The 16465-nt window shown below is 41.0% G+C and overlaps 2 protein-coding genes across 8 annotated transcripts in view; one reads left to right on the forward strand and one right to left on the reverse strand.

Annotated features, from left to right (window-relative positions):
- PAPLN (papilin, proteoglycan like sulfated glycoprotein) overlaps positions 1-3881 on the forward strand; it is a 71888-nt gene extending 68007 nt beyond the window's left edge. Inside the window, exon 28 of the mRNA XM_049825363.1 lies at positions 346-3881. Coding sequence (XP_049681320.1) covers positions 346-521 — 176 coding nt within the window. The 3' untranslated portion in view covers positions 522-3881. The remainder of the gene's footprint in view (positions 1-345) is intronic.
- Positions 3882-3987: 106 nt separating this feature from the next.
- Positions 3988-16465, reverse strand: part of NUMB (NUMB endocytic adaptor protein) — a 96094-nt gene continuing 83616 nt past the window's right edge. For 4 of the 7 annotated variants that reach the window (XM_049825372.1, XM_049825373.1, XM_049825375.1 and 1 more), the window contains 6 exons: positions 14800-14940; positions 13101-13302; positions 10566-10868; positions 8627-8776; positions 7627-7770; positions 3988-5931 (listed from right to left, as the gene is read on the reverse strand). In XM_049825372.1, the coding sequence (XP_049681329.1) occupies positions 5222-5931; positions 7627-7770; positions 8627-8776; positions 10566-10868; positions 13101-13302; positions 14800-14940 (1650 nt within the window). In that variant the 3' untranslated portion in view covers positions 3988-5221. The remainder of the gene's footprint in view (positions 5932-7626; positions 7771-8626; positions 8777-10565; positions 10869-13100; positions 13303-14799; positions 14941-16465) is intronic. The other 3 variants (XM_049825376.1, XM_049825378.1, XM_049825377.1) reach the window with 3 other exon arrangements.

Raw genomic sequence — 16465 nt, forward strand, 5'->3', positions numbered from 1 at the left:
CTGTGCTACCAAAACCCTGCCGCATAAACCCAATACAAGGCCAAAATGCTATAGCTGGTTGACCAAACAGTTGGCTGCAAGATTCATATTTGGACTCTGGACACACTGGCTTTAAACAGTGGTCTCTCCTCAGGAGATCAGCCCCAGAAACTGCGTTCTCCTCCTGTATCTCACCAGAGGTGTCAGTTTCTGATCCTTGATGTTGGACTAAATCAAAAACAATCCCCTTAAAACTGGCAGGGTGGAGAAAGCAGGAACATGCTGTGTCTTTTGGGAGGGAAACGAAACCTGAGGGTAAGCCCTGGCAGTGTATTTACAGCTGCTTCACCTTTTGCTTGGCTGCAGCTCCTGTGAATCACGTTGTGGACCTGAGCAGAGAGTGCGTGGACCAGCCACACCTCGCCAACTGTGACCTGATCGTGCAGGCCCAGCTCTGCAGTAACGAATACTACTCCAGCTTCTGCTGCGCTAGCTGCTCCCGCTACCGACCGCAGGCCAGCCCTCCTCGTCACCGCGGGTGACAGACACCTCCGTGGCCACATGAAAGCACAGGTGACCGATTACAAGACTGGCAGTCTGAACTCTGTCCTTTTACTGCATGAAACCGTTCTGGGAGCTCTGCCCTGCTGGAAAGCTCAAGAGGGTGAATTGAACAGAGGGTAGTGGGTGTACCTGTTCAAAGGTGGGAGACCCACCACCCTCAAGTTTATTGCAAACTCCTTCCCCCCCACACCCGCCCCGTATGCCTAGCTGTAGCTAATCCATCTCTTCGCGCTTAAGGGTAGTTGCTGTCATGCACAGAACAAGATGATATTGGGAATGTAAGGATGCTGTGATTTAGAGGAGGCAGATAACCAGCATGAAAAAGGGAGAGACCAATTCTTCATACAAGCAAGAGAGACAAGTGCTCTTAAAAAAATAGTTTCTGAAGTGTTTGAAGATGGGCCTGAACTGGCTTAACCAAAGCACTAATGAGCAATGAACTTTTGTAATCCTGGGGAGCACTTTCCATCTAAATGCAACGTGAGAAAGAGTTTGATGCATATAAAATTAGTGTTCGGGTCCTATGAGATTACTGGCTCTAGGGATGCAGCTGTAATGTCACGTTACTGTAGCTGTTTTATTCCAGTAGACTTTAGACAAATTTCTAGTTGGGTCAATTTGGTTTCTACTTGACTGTAATCAGCTTTGGAATTAAATGCAGAAGCAATGCTTCACAGAAAGCTTAAAGACAAAATCGAAGAATACTTTTAGCCCTTCCTGAATGTTAGGGATAATTTAGATGAATATACAAACACTCTTATCTGTTCTGAGATGCTGCACTTTAAATATCACTTGCTCTAGGAAGGCTCAGCAGATTATTTGATTTTTTTTTTTTCCTGAGCCAGAGCTGTCCTGTTGAATTTATTGCAAAGCTGAGCTCAGTGGTAGTGTTGCACTGAGTTTCAGCTTGGGGAGGCAAATAATATACATAGAAATACATGTAGGGTCATTTGACTTGCCAGAGTAAACTTCCCAATGATCTGCTCTAGTCTCAGTTAAATCCAGGAGAGCCTGGCTCTGTGTGTGGCCTGGGCCGATTCCTGCTGCTATGGGCTAACAAGAGAGGATGTGCAGATGCAGAGCAGTTACAGCTGAAAAGCATCCCTTCATTTCAAGTCTAACACCGAGTGGCAGTGAGTGCATATGAGGCTCTGAAAGTCTCAGGCAGTAAGGGGCAGGGGGGGAGGTGAGATCATGATTTGTTAAACTAGGAAAAGCCTTTGGCTGTCTTCAGTACCTCAAAATGGAATTATTTCTGAGCAAAAGCATTTTTTTACAGCTTCCAGAATATTGTTTTATCATAGCATCAGCCCTAGTATTCCCCCTCATCTTTATTCCAAACTCCCTGCTGAGACTTGGATGGGTTAATCATAGTAATTGGCACTATCACCCATTTATTATTTGCATAGGTGTAGCTATAAACTAGTACACTGGTGTGTAGTGTTGATGTTTTGGGGGGGAGGTGGTGGAGGACTGGCTTTTTTTTTCTTTTTTTTTTTTTTTCCTTCTCTTACTTCTGTTAGTTTAAAGCTTCTAAGGCAGGCAGCTAATTCAGGACTGTGCTCACACCATGCTCCTCTCTTTCAGTCCAGACTCGGTACTCACAGCAGCAGTAATACATAGGTGTAAATCCCCAGGCTTGACAGCCTAAAGCTGGTTTGGACTCTAAAGCCGGTAAATCAGTTCAGATGCACCTAAAAATAAGGATTGCTAATGTAATGATTGCACTCTCTTCAGCACAGGTATGGTTTCAGGATTGGACACACTGCTTTGAGGGGAACAAACTGAAAAGTCTAGAAGCAATGCAGTAGAGGAGTGAGAGGTGACAGTCATCCAGCTACTTGGGGGTGGGTCTTTCTGTGGTGTCATAGATTCTGCTTGCTAGAAAAGACAAAAATACTTATTTTGCAGTTAAGACCCTTTAATTTGATTAGGGAAAACTTCCTCTGCTGTAATTCATGGTAGGCATTACAGTGTAAGATTTGAAACTGACATCATTGGATATTTAAGAACAATGAGATGGTCCCGAGAACTTCTAATTGTGTTTGTACATAATTTTGCATTTAATGTCTCAGACCAGCACCTTTTTTTTTTTTCTTTTTTTTTTTTTTGTGCGTGTCTGTGTGTATAGGATATTTTAGTATATAGTATGACTTTGCCTTTTGACCAGGGACTAAATGACAGGCTGTAAATTCCAGTCTTAGCAAAGCCCTCTCAGTTCACATGTGGCAGGCACGTGGAGGGTAGTCAAGGTCTGGGGACGTGCTCAGGAGCACAGTTACAAGTTGACTGTGGTTGTATCAGACCCTTTTGTCCTGGTGAGTGTTTATTCTAACTTCCTTTCAGCTGCATAACCATGATAGTAAGGATAGTATTGGAAGGTATACTATCACTGTAATAGTTAACTAAAGGGTCTTTTTACACCACTTCTATTTGACAAGCTGTGCTTTTCCTTCTATGTAGTACCACTTAACTGCCTAACTGAATGTCTACTTTTTTTTAAAGAATCAAAATGTTCAATGGATTGTAGGAAGGTCATATCTCTTTGACTGTTACCTCCAGGGCAGGGGAAGGGTGGAGCTATACTAGGCTATTTTCTGCTGAGCTTGGGGCACTCTTGTGAAATATATGGAACTAATAGAATAACCTATACATGCTTTCTTTCCTATTAGAAATGTCTATAAACATGTGCTTGCTTTTTGAAAGATGAAAAAGCACTAGTACCAACTCAAATACCATAGGGAGTGTTGTTCATTACTATTCATATCATACTCAAAACAGGTAAGAATTTGTAAAGAAAAAAGACCCAGTTTTCTAGACCATGTCACCTTGAGACTTGCTGTACTTGCCTGGAAATGGAAATTGCTGGCAAGCTCACCTGCTAGAGCCAAACAAAGGGAGCATTTCTTCCCCTTCAGGTTACAAAGTCTGACTTTTCTTTGTGTCTAAACTGACTTGATGCACGTAAGAATGGAGTAAGAAAGAGCCAGTCATACTAACAGGGTAGGTATCAGCACACTGGAAGAACAGAAAAGGAGTGAAAATACACCATTTTCCCATATGGGTTTTAGGATCTTCACTCCTTTTAGTAGTAGGGGAAAGAAAAAATCTTTTCCCTTTTTGACTGTCTGTCTTTGTATTTGTCTCTCTGTACAGTATTAGAAAATACAGTGATGCAAACCCAAAATCTGATGTTTTCGGTAAAGCCCTCCATTTTAGAGCTTTAGGTAGTTACAGGTCACAAGAGTATTTGCAAGTTCAGTTTTAAAGTTCAAGGTAACATAACATGGTGTACAAAGTGAGAGGTGTTAAGATACTCTCACTAAGCTTCTAGGTTGGCAAGCAAGCCTCATCTACATTCACCTACTAACACAGAAGATACCCAGAAGGGCAAATGCTGAAAACTGAATGGGGGGTGGGAAATAAAGCTTTCACAGACACTGCTTCTACCACCAACATTTATTTCTGTTAAAGCAGATTATAAATCATCAGTACAAATATATATAACTTACATTTGCTTGTAAGGCCAAAGTTTAAAAGTAAAGTTAAAATGAGATGGTTTTCACAAGTCACCAGAGGCAAAACCTGGACCAGCTGCAGCCTTTACCACAAGGTTTCACAATCAGTGGAAAAAAAAAAATCCAACCAAAGTTAAAAACCTCTATGATCTATTGACAGACAAACATAAAATGGTTTCCCAGGTAGCCCTAGGCTGTAGATATGATTACAGTAAGTTGTCACAGTAGTGTTAGAACCAATAGATTAAGACAAAGAAACTGCAGCAATACGTAAAAGGAAAAAACCCCATACTATATATAATATGTAGCTTGATTCTGATAAAAAACAGTAAATTTTCCCCATGGTTTTCAAACCATGACAATACTGTTCTTTAATTTTCTTTATTTAAAACTACAATATAATGACTTATTGGTTGTGATTGTTGTTGCAATATGCTACTTACAATGAACAGATACAAGAACAAGCTAGAGCCCCTTTTTCCATCCCCCCAATATTACTTACAATAAGAATCAGAGATAAATCAATCTTATGTACAATTTCTTACATCCAACCCCCTTTTTTTTAACCTTTGGCAAGATTACTTACAACTCGTACAGCTTTTAATATCCAACTATTTAAAATATTCTAAATGCATAAAAATAAAGATTTTGGCTTTACTTTATTCTTTACATATAATATTCACTTTGTTACTCAAAATGGAAGCTCAACTTTTTCCACAAACCTAGCTTTTGCTAAGCAGGTGACAATCTCCCACCCATATCCACCCCCCACCCTACCCCATTTTCCCTGAGGGGGAACGTCCAGGACTCACAGGGCATGAGAAGGACACAAGTAGAAAATCTGCCTTCCTTTCTGTGAGATAATGGATGTTTCTGCAGACGAGGCTTTGGGACTGGGTGCCTTTCTTTGCTCTGTTTGACTTCCAGCTTTCCAAGTGAGGAGGGAATGCAGACTGGGGTGGCTCCAGGATTCCTTTTAAGAACTGCACATTAAATTCTTGTATGTTTATATCCTCCCCATAATTGCTCCCTCTTTCTAACCCATTTTTGTTTGAAGGGACCTTTGGGATTATCAAAGCAAACTGATCAGAAACAGTCCCCTCTGCTCCCTTTATCCCCTCTATCCTAATGTACAATTTATCCACCCTCCACAGGACTGCTTAAAGTTCAATCTCAAATGTCTTCTGTAAATCACTTGAGAAGGGGTTAGTTGGAGAGGGATTAGTGCGCTGCTTTGCCTTGCTCTCTAGCGCTGCCCACTGTGCTTCAAACGGGTCTACCTGCGGAGCAGCTGCGGGAGGCTGCGAATGCTTGTCCTCTGCAGCCCGTTTGCCACTGTCAACTCCATTGAAAGCTGCAGAGCCATTGTGCTGCGCAGGTGGATTGAAGAAAGGGCTGGTCGTAGCACTGTTGCTTTCATACTGAGGGAACGTCTGCTGTTTGACAAGACTGGGTGACTGATGCGGATGGGCTGACGGAGCGTGGCCTGCAGTACCAAAGACGTTGGCTACCATCTGGGAAGGTGTGATTCCAACCACAGGTACGCTTGGGGCTGCATAGGTCATCCCGTTTGCTACAGCATAGGGCTGAGCCGGAATAAATGCTGGCTGCATGGGTGGTACCACACCCACCGGCACAGGCTGAGGCGCAATGAAGGTGCTAACCGGGAAGGCTGGTGCTGACTGGGAAGCTGCTGGAGGAGGCTGGAGTAGTGGCTGTGGGGCTGGGGTTGGGGTTGGCTGCTGTTGGGCTCTGACAGTCTTTGAGACCTCTTCCAACCAGCGGTCTGCCTCTGAGGGAGTACGTCTGTGATTTCCTTGGAAGAGACTTGGTGAGGCTGCACCTGAGGAGGTGCTGCTCCATTCAGTGCCTGGGAAGGAAAGCAGGGGGAAGTCACTAATATTTCCACCCCTCACCCTTTTATCAGTTAGAAAGGCTGGAGGATGTACACAAGAACAGACAGGCCTCCTCCCTCCATGGTTGAAAGACTGCTACCCACGCTGGAAGCATATTTATGCATCCACTGTACTGTTCTGTTACAGAAAGACATTGGTCAAGAAGGGGTAGAGAAGAGCTTCTTCACTAAAATGCAGATATTTTTTTTTTTCTCTTCCTGGCAGACATCTGAGACTTTAGGGCATGCAGGAGAGCTGCTGCATGCACTCATAATTTAGTGGCAATGATCTAGTCCATAACCACTAATTCCTCTCACTGAGGAGTATCAGTTTCTGAATGTACAGCTCAGGACTGGTGGACTGTTGGAACACAAAGCTATAAGAAACTGTTTTTAAGACTGGCTTGCTCTGTTTCCTAAATTAAGGCTTTACCCTCTAAAGGACAGTAATGTAATGGTACTGGGAGTTAAGACAACATTCATTTTTTCTGTCCCATACACACTGAAGTGAAGTGTGAGTACTTACTATGACATACATGAACATTTAAGGCACTACATCTAATCAAATTACTATGACTCCTTTATATTCTTCCCCCATCTCCACTCACTCTTCCCTTACTCTTTTCTTATATAACTCAGGCTGTTAACCTCTCAAACTTTTTTGCAATGTTCAACACTTAGCATTTTAAACCTCTCCCCTATAAAACTAGCTCTGATTTTAACTCATCTTCAATGACTAGAAAAAACCCCAAAACAAAATCCACCATCATTTCCATCCCTCCCACAGTTTCAAAGCTATGTCCCACCAGCTGAATTCTGGTTTTCCTTCACCCTACAGTTTCAAATCCTCTTTCCCTCCCATAGGGTCTTGCCAGGTTTCCAATGTGATGAGAAAAGCAACCAGGAATTGTAGAGGTGGCTCTACAATCACATGTTATTTGGTGTTTTGGAGAAGTCAATAGTCTGCCATCAGCCTGATCTAGTTAAAACACCATCTAAAGCTCAGTTTACTGTTGTTTTTACAGTGGGAACTGTTGAAGGCAGAGCTTAGGGACTCTCTCTTATGGGGGAAGACTTACTGAAAATGGGTCTGGTATTCTTAACAAGGCCAAGTAGAACCTACTATTTCACTAGCAAAGTTTCTCTTTTTCAGTTGAGCTTATACCAGGAAATGATATTAGTTTGATTGTAGCCTTCTAGCACCCATATCCACATGGGTGACAGCCATTTAAAGTACCACCTTGCATTGTATGTAACTACAGACAAGGACTGGAGGGACAGACTAAACAGAAAAAATGAACCTCTAAAGCCTTTAAGCAACCAACTTAATCTCTCCTTACATATGCTAGTGGAAAGAACGCACAAAAATTATTTTGGGTACGCATAGATTCGTCCCTCTTCATCCCCAAACACACACTATTTCATTACTTCCTTTTTAAGCACTGGATTTTCTAAAATGCTGCCAAAATAAGAATCAGTCCAGTTTATAGACCCAGAACCAGGGAGTTCATCGCTTCCCTCCATCCACTCATGCAAAAGGCTACTACTTCCGGCTTTTGTTACTGTTCCTTCCACTTGCCATTAAGTGGCATTGACAATTGTCTCAAGGGCTCAATTATGCTTTTGATCCAAGTTCTCATAGCAATGCACCGGATCCACTTCCAATCTTACCAGCAACCATGGCTGCAGCTCCAGTATTAGCAGCAGGAGCATGAGCCCAAGGATTGGTTTCACGAACTGGCATAGCTGTGGACACTACAGCAGCTTGGGATGGTTTAGCAGCAAGCACACAGAAGGCAGAGGCAGTGCCATTAACTAAAATGGGAGCAGACAACATCAGTACAATTAATTCATGCCAGGCATGCACGTGACTGGAATATTAGTGGGCCATGTCACACCTATCAACATATAACAATTTTAGACACTTCCACATGACAGCACTTTGTGTAAATTAGCCAAATTGGACTGACAGCCGATAAAGCTAATAAATTCCATTTCACCAAGCCAACGCTTGTTAACAGAATTGCGGGATGGTGGAGTTTTACGTATTTGATGAGACCTTGAGTTCTGATGACCAACTGAAGTTAAATTTGTTGTTTTCATAGAGAAGAGAAGTGGCTCACCAGAAGTTACTGTATGATTAATTTTAGATTCAAAAGAACAGATTTTAGATGCAAAGTAACAATAACTGGATTTAAGAAGGAGAGGTTCTTTTTTCACACAACTTGTATAAAAGCATATCAGTGAAATGAAGATTAGAGGCTGCTGTGCGTTCTATAGTTGGCATCTCTCCACAACTTATCTAAGAGTTTGTGTGAAAAACAGTAATCATGTGGTGGCACAAAATCTCTTCCTTTGTGGGATTTGGTTCCCGTGACACACAGTTGGTAAGGTTTTTGCAGTTCAGGAGGCAGAAAGCTAGAAGAGCCGTTATCTCAAAGCCAGTCCCTTTTACAGGTAGCTATCGTGTGGTAGGTACACAGACTTCTTGTTAAAAACAAAAACACAGAAAAACTAAACAGACAAGATGAATAAAGCAGGATGTCGTTCCCCCAAAGTACTGCTAAAAGGACTTGCACAAAAAATTAAGACCACGTGTTAACTGGAAAGCAACATTATGTGCATTCAAGCCTCATCCAGCATGACCATGGCACGCAAAGAAATCACAAACCTTGAAAGGCAGGAGACTGTGGTGCGACTACTGTCACTGGTTTTGTCATGGGGGCCGAAGAGAAGGGATCTTCTGATGGTGTGCTGAAAGCACTGGTGATCTGAGAGCACAGGGCACTAATGCTGTCTGTTTCCCCTTCTACCTCAGGGACTAAAATGTAAACAAAATTCATTAAATTGGAAGTTTAAAGGATACAGAAACAATTTACAAATACCAATGTGAAATGGAAATATAATTAGTTCCCTTATGTCCTAGATGTTCCTGCAACTGATTTGCATGACAGCTTTTTTTAAAATTAGCGTTGAAGACCTGACCTGAAATAGAATACCACATTAGTGTGTTTTGTGACTAAGTCAAGAGGGTAAGGAGATCAGCGTTCCAGATTTAAAGTCGGTTATTACTGCTTCTCTGTGTTAATGCAAGAGGATGTTCGTTTCAGAAAATAAAAGGGTTTTCTATAGCTTTAGTAGAGATCTAAATCTTTCAGTATTAAAGTGCTAAACATATCAAGGATTTGGCACTAAGATTTGGCACTCTGTGAAATGAAAATACTTATGATAGATTTAAGTGTTCCAACAACATACTTCCAACAGTAACTAGATGAAGTTTAGACGTGCTGACAGCAATGCACAGTGGCAAGTGAAGTCTAGAGTTAGAATGTCGATTGCTCCAGTTCAGTGGTAGCTGAAATCCCTAGCTCCTGTGGTAGAATTATGAAAAGCAAAAGCTGAATGCTCAAATAAAATGGACACTCAGTTTTAAACCAAGTATCAGCATAATGTGGATAAAGTAACATCTGGAGTAAAACTGCCAACTTACCAGATGTTCTCATTATTACTAATTGCACTGCTTTTCAAAAGTACTGATCATCAGTCTGATGATCATGTCAGCACAGAACTGACATAAGCAGGCATAATTAAGCACAAATAGTATAAAAAACATAAGATGTCTGAACACAACATGCACCATATCTAAAATTCACAGGGAGGCATGCCCAAAAATTGATTCTTTGAGGGATATTCCAATACAGCGCACGTGGTGTGACAGTAAGCAGCACTGGCAGCAGCATACATAGGAACATGCATCAGAAGTGTTCTGAATCATGAAAAATGCATCTTGTAGTGTGCTCGGTGAGTATCACTAGTGAGCAGTGCACTATTACCGTAAAACTGATAAACTCAGTGCTGGTCCTTAAAGCACAGGTCACCAAATAAGGATTGTAAGAGAAGTCAGACTAGCTATTTTTGTTGGTTTTGCCTTTGCCACAGTAATTTTTACTGTAAAGCTTAGAACCCTTAAACTAGCTCTGTTGCCAAGTGAGAGTACAGCTGGATAACATAGCTAAGGAGATTCTAGGACATTATGCAAGTCACTGAGCACCCCAGGTATTTATGTTGGGATAACTCCAGAAAACCCCACTACCATCACGTGAAAACTGTACCACCTATACAGTAAAGTTTCCTTTAACGCAAGGTGAAAAGCCATTCCGTTGCTCTCAAAAAGAAGAATTCAGACAGAAAGAAGGACAGACTGCAGAAAAGCATCACGTGATCCCATGACAAGTGGTTAAGGCCTTGAAGGGATTTGTGTCTCAGGATCCCCTGGCATTAAGTGGAGGAACTGGTTCAGTGACTTAGAGTGAAGAGCCAGCACCTACTAATTCACCAACACCCATTCTTGGAGCACTTCAAGCTGTGCTCCAGTATTTCAGACAGTGATTAGAACTGTTTGTCTTCTGCATGTGAATACTGCATTTGAAATTCTTGCCTATTCCCAAAGCAGAAGTTTTCTGACATGGTGATGTTCATCCATGAGAAATGATCCACATGAGGCAGGAAGAAGGATTTACTAGAAAATAAGGAGTTATTTGAAGCCACAGAGAAGGAAAGGAGGAAGAGACAATTTAAGGTAATGTTTTACTGGAACCATTTGGTTTTACCTGAGTTTTTCATGGGGAAATCGGTCTTCCTTTGCACCGTTGAAGGCAGCTCATTTATTCGCAAAGACAACTGGCGTTTAAAAGGAGACATCTTTTGGCTAAGGGCAGGGAAGCCCCTGAAAGACCCTTGCCTGGCAAGCTGTTCTATAGGGGCATGCCTCCGTGGAATAGCGTGGGGATTGCTCATTTCTTTATCCAGAGAGGCAGCAACTTCAGCAGTAGGAGAGGTTGGTGAGCCAGAAGAGGGGGCAGTATTGTTTGGTGCAGCACCTGGTGCTATTGTTTTCACTTCTGTTTCCACTGCTGGAGGAAATACGGTGAGGTTAGCAGAGTAAAGCAAAGTAGTGTTCAACTGCCTGCCCCTACTCCCGTTTGTTTTGAAAAGAGAAATGGCAGGAATTTGCATAACTAGTACTCTTCCAAACAAGTTTCTACTACCACAGCAGAAAAATAATTTCTGTATACATCACTGTCTTCACCACGTCACTTTACGTACATTGATTCTCCAAAGCAAAGCTTACTAAGGCTAGCCGCTTCATAGAAATGATGGTGTTATATATATTTATTCTTTTTAGCTATTCCTGAGACCTCAGCTCTAGAAATACTTGCAATTCATTTACGATTAGAGACCGATAAGTGGATTGTGTGTTTGAGACCTTTACTCCGCCTCACACAGAACTATGGCCAAAATATTACTGCAAACTGTTTTAAGTGACTTAGGGTGGCATAGCTCAGCAGCAGCAGGGAACAGAACCCAGCTCTAGGACCTTCTTTTAAAAGTCACCCTCCTAGCCCTGCAGAATCAGCAGCAGTAGCCAAACGCACTGCACAAGCTTCAGCAGGCCAAAGGCAGCAGCAGGACATAACAGGTTAGGCTGCATTCAGTGCTCAGGCTGCAGCTCCCCAGCTCCTCCAGGAGATACGTTGCAGATAGATGGAAGTGTGCTGCAAGGTAGATCCAGCCTCTGAGCCGACAGGCATGGCTAACACCAGGCACACTTACAGCGAGTTCCTGTGTCACTACTTTAACTGAATTTAGCTGTCACATTACCACCCAATCACTAGTTGCACTGGGAGCTCCTCCAGCTTAAAGTCAGCTGCTTCACTTTGCAGGGTTTTGCATAGCATCACAATGCTTCTGTCAACCCGGCCTAATGGTAGAAACGTAGCATTAAGCCTAGTTTAAATCATGACACTTATTATTAGAATAGCAATGGGGATTTTTCCATCTCTAGGAAAACTCTCTCTCTCTCACATCGTAAGTGAATTGGCTTTGGGGGCAATAAACACTGCAGAAGAAGGGGAACTCTCACCACCCTGATGTGAACTCTTATTTTACCTATATTGCTTTCCAAACGTATTAGGAAAAACAATGACTTTTTTTGTTGAGAAATCAGCAGAATAACTAGAAGTCTGCTAAAGAGAGGAGTCACACTACAGATTGCTGAGGAGCTGAAATAGTAGGAGGAACTAATTATGTTGTCTTGCAAGCTTCAGTACCCATGAGTTGCAGCTGCTCGTTCAAGTGAAACTTTTCTAATCAGTCTTTCTTGGAAAGGATTTCACACACCTTCATTGAGTCAAGACTTTGACTCATGCCCTCAAGTAACAAAGGCCTTGTGTTTAAGCTTCATTTAGCACATTCTAAAACTAACCTATGGGAACAAGCAGATGGATGATGAAAATGAAGATTAAAGTTTTGCAATCAAGTGGCAGCATAAAACTTGCTGTGGAACCCTCTGAAACAAAAGTTCAACTCCACTGTAAAGAGGGCTATGAACAATGTTTATAATAAATTTTTTTTTGTTAGCTGTAGAGCTCCACTACTTGTAATAAAACTTGAGTAAGAAGTTCTACTTTCACTTGAATTTCAGAACATTGTAAATGGCATTTTAAATGGCTAAGTAGTAAAAACTAACTCCTCTCAAATCAGTTAGTTACTAGTTTTGAATGTAATTAACAGTGCAACAGTTATGTGTTTTATGGGAAGGGGGTGGTTGTTTTGGTTTGGTTTTTTTAGAAAGCACTCTGATCTTTCTTCCCTCATGCAGTATAACTCTATACATATACTTTGTAACCTGCCTTAAAAATCAAAATAAAAAGTACAGTATTTTCTAAGAAAAATGCATATAATTTCCTGTTCATTTACCATAAGCTTTAGACTACAAAAAGGATTACTTCATGTCTGGCAAACTTGTTATATTTTTATAACATTTTTCTAATAAGGCCTTTTAGTATGGTACCTATGGTGTTCTCTACCATAGAGCAGGCTGACAAAACAAAGCAGGAGCAGCTTTCACATTGAAGCTACTTGTACTTTTTCTAGAGGAAATGTGGGAAAATGCACTATGAGTGAATCTGGAAGCATTTTTCATCTTGTGAAGTGACAAGCATCAGGGAGTATGATTTGTACATAATAAGGTTCAAGAGAGGGAATGCTGCAAGGACGTTAAGCCTCAATCCTTGCACAGGCTCCAATTCAATTCAGTGCTGGTTTTGCTCGCTATGGGTGATTGTTTAAGTTGCACCCCATACCTTTAGCATCCGGCATCTGTCTCATAATTTCCTCTCTCTCTGCTTGTTCAGTAGCTGTAGTGACCCTGAATGACCCCTCTCTAGTGAATGTGGTTCTGCTGGCATCAAAGGTGGCAGTCACTCCACACTCCTTCTCTCGCTTCTGCTTTCGCTCCAGGCATGCTGCAAATGCACAGCCCACGGCATGACTCAACCTTTCCCCCTGTACAAGACAACATTGCATCATACAGTAACTGGAACAGAAACATACATCAGGCATTGCAAAGTGATAACCTGCCTTTACAAGAGGAATCTAATTAAGGCATTAAAAAGAACTACTGTAATTGGCCACCTTTTGTATGGCTCTAAAATTAAACCTGGTATATAAAGACTATTAATGCACAAGCAGTGTTCAAGAAGGCCACCCAGAAATGAAAGAGATTGACAGATAATCTGTTTAGTTCAACTGCTACTAAGATGCTAGTGTGATAACCTGCCTGCACTGATCCCTTGCCTCTGGATACATTTGTGCACAAAGAAACTCTTGTGAAGCCATCTTAAGCAGGTGTAAATCCTGAAGGACAGATAAGTGCTATTTCTCAGCTGGAGAAAGTTTACAGAGGGCTCAAGGAGACACTACCATTGTGTGCAAGCGTGAAAATTAAAAGTACAAAGGTGACTACTTACACCTCTTAATGGCCCTGACCAAATGCACAAGTTAGTATTAAGAGTGCCTTCTGAAAAGCACTTCCATTATTAACCAGTGAGGTTAAAAGGATCCATTATCCAATAACTGCAATAAGGAAAGGAAATTCAAGTCAGAGGAAGTCCAGCAATCTAGCTGATACAGCAGCTACAGTTGAGTCAGAGGTGCTATTACTACCAGTAACTCAACTCATCTATTATAATCAGTAAGTGAAATGACGTGTTATTCACAGAGGAAAATAGAAATGCTCCAGTTCTAATGTAAGCTTAACTGGGAGTTTCTAACTTCATTGTTTCTCTTTAAAGAAAAATGATAAATTGTCAAGTACAATTGCTCTGAACATGCAGCTATGTGGAGTTCACACAATGAATCTGCATGAAGTTTCAAGCACTTTGTATAATATAGGCAGGATTCAACAAAAAGCAGAAAGAGGAAAAGGACAGATCAGGGAGTTAAATAAGTCTACACAGCAAGAGACTGATAGAGGTAACTTACTTTCAAACCTTCTACTGGAAAAATCTCTATCCCTTAGAAGCAAACAGGATGCTAATTTAATTCAGTTTAGCTCCGTCCCTTAACATTCAGATGACTTCCCATTCAAGATAACATTCGCAAACAAGAGGCTGCATTCATAACCAGTCTGTATTTACTCACTATGATTTTATCCTGGAAAAACTGTCATTGCTGTTTCAGTTTTTGGCTGTATACATTTTCAGATGAGAATATCTTCTGTCTATTTTTAGAAGAGTAGTTCCCTTCTGCTAGATATATCTGAGGCTGACTGCATTCCTTTTATACACATGCTAGGCACCGTTTTTCTCTCCACAAGATGACACCACAGAGGGATGGCAAATAATTCAGATAGAAAGAATTAGAACTAAAACAATTTTCAAGGACTAAGTAATATTTTAGCTGAAGTCAAAACATACTGCAGTATTCTAGGCAGTTAATTTTTCCGAGCATAACTTCCAGCTAGAAGCTGGAAGAGTTGGACACACACCATATTAAACTTACCGTGTCCTTTACAGCCATAAAGCAGTGGCATATCCAGCGTCTTGTTGTGCCATCTCGACAGATGTATGAGAATGCCCGGTCAAAGTTCCTGTCTGGTGCGCAGAAAGAAACCTTCTCTATTGTCTGATCAACTATAAGATCCTAGAGGGAAAAAATTCCCCCCCAATAAAAGAAATGTGAGGAAATACAGAGAAACACTTGAACAAGTCATTGTCAGTCTTAACTGCAAGAAGATGAGTTATACTAACAAGAGGATAACCTGATGTGGCTATAGTTATCTGTTAATGAATTCAGCATTCAGAATCTATTCCCAGTATGAAACAAAAAGGACAGAAGAGATTTTTCCACCAGCCACCTTTGGTAGAAGTGTGTGCCAAGGCAGCACTTAAGAATTTAGGGACCCGAACAATTCTTAAGATCTCTCCTCTAGACTATGGAGCTCACATTTTTGTTTTATTTTTACAGCAGCTCTGGTAGTCTTGCAATCAAAAAAATCTTTACTGTGGATAAAACACGACACTAAAACTTATGGGAGAGATCTGCATGTGTGAAAAGGTCTAGCAGCTGCTACACAAAAAGCAGAAGCTGATCTGCTAATTAGCTAAGCAGGGATGCAATGGAAAAGCATCAGCAGCACTGGTAGTATCAAACACCCCTGATTTGTTCCCATAGATTGATGGGAGAAGTGTTTCCAAAAAGGAGATAGTATAGTTTAAGAACTATGCCATCTTCATTAAAAATTATTTTTTCAACATTTTTTTCCAAAATTTTTTCTTTTGGTTGGTGGTTGGTACTTGGCACCTGTGCTAATGTATTCAACCACCAGGAGGCAATAGTATATCCTCTTTTTAAGTCCTATACTTTTAATTACCTCCAGGGTCTGCACAACTTATTAAAATTCAATTTTAAAATATAAGATATATGCAGTAACATTCTAAAAATAATACTTGTATTATTATTTTTAAATGAGGCAATCAGTAGAATGAATTCACCTACATCAGTATGTTGGTATTAGAAACTGAATTCTTAAGAGACAGTAACTTTAGTGCTGATGAACCATACCATAACAGCAGCCCTGGAGAAGTCTAGCCACAGAGCAGGTACTTGACAGGCAGCCGTACTGCAGAGGGATATGAACTATCTCTACCTGCTTCGCAGTGTTGGCTTGCAGAAATCATCTTTTAGGTTGACAAAGTAAGGGTTAAATGACATGAATATAAAATGAATTCATTTCAGACTAATGAGAGTAAAAATTGTTCCAACAGCCATGCCATCTTTTAAAATATTGGTTCACTTACAGAGGCAAGCCTAAAGCTTTTATTTCTAATTGCCTACATCTACATAAAACCAAGAATCGTTTGCTATTCCTTGCACACAGGCACCTTGGTGGTACATACTGCTATTTCACAATCAAAAAAACTGTAAAACAATCTAGAAGGATGCCACAAACACATTAGTCTTCTACTTCAGACCAACAGCTTAGATATTAGAATTAGAAATTACTGAATTTGATACTCAGTTACTATTTAGCTTGAGTCTGAAGGCACAACCCCCTATCTCATTTAGTCTCTTCATTGCACTTTTGGAAGCTCTCTCTTGTTCATTCAGACCCATTCTAGCATTTGGATGCACTAAAAATTACATTGATTTACATGAGTTTGCTCAT

The sequence above is a fragment of the Accipiter gentilis genome, chromosome 22 (genome assembly GCF_929443795.1).
Source record: "Accipiter gentilis chromosome 22, bAccGen1.1, whole genome shotgun sequence".
NCBI lineage: Eukaryota > Metazoa > Chordata > Aves > Accipitriformes > Accipitridae > Astur > Astur gentilis.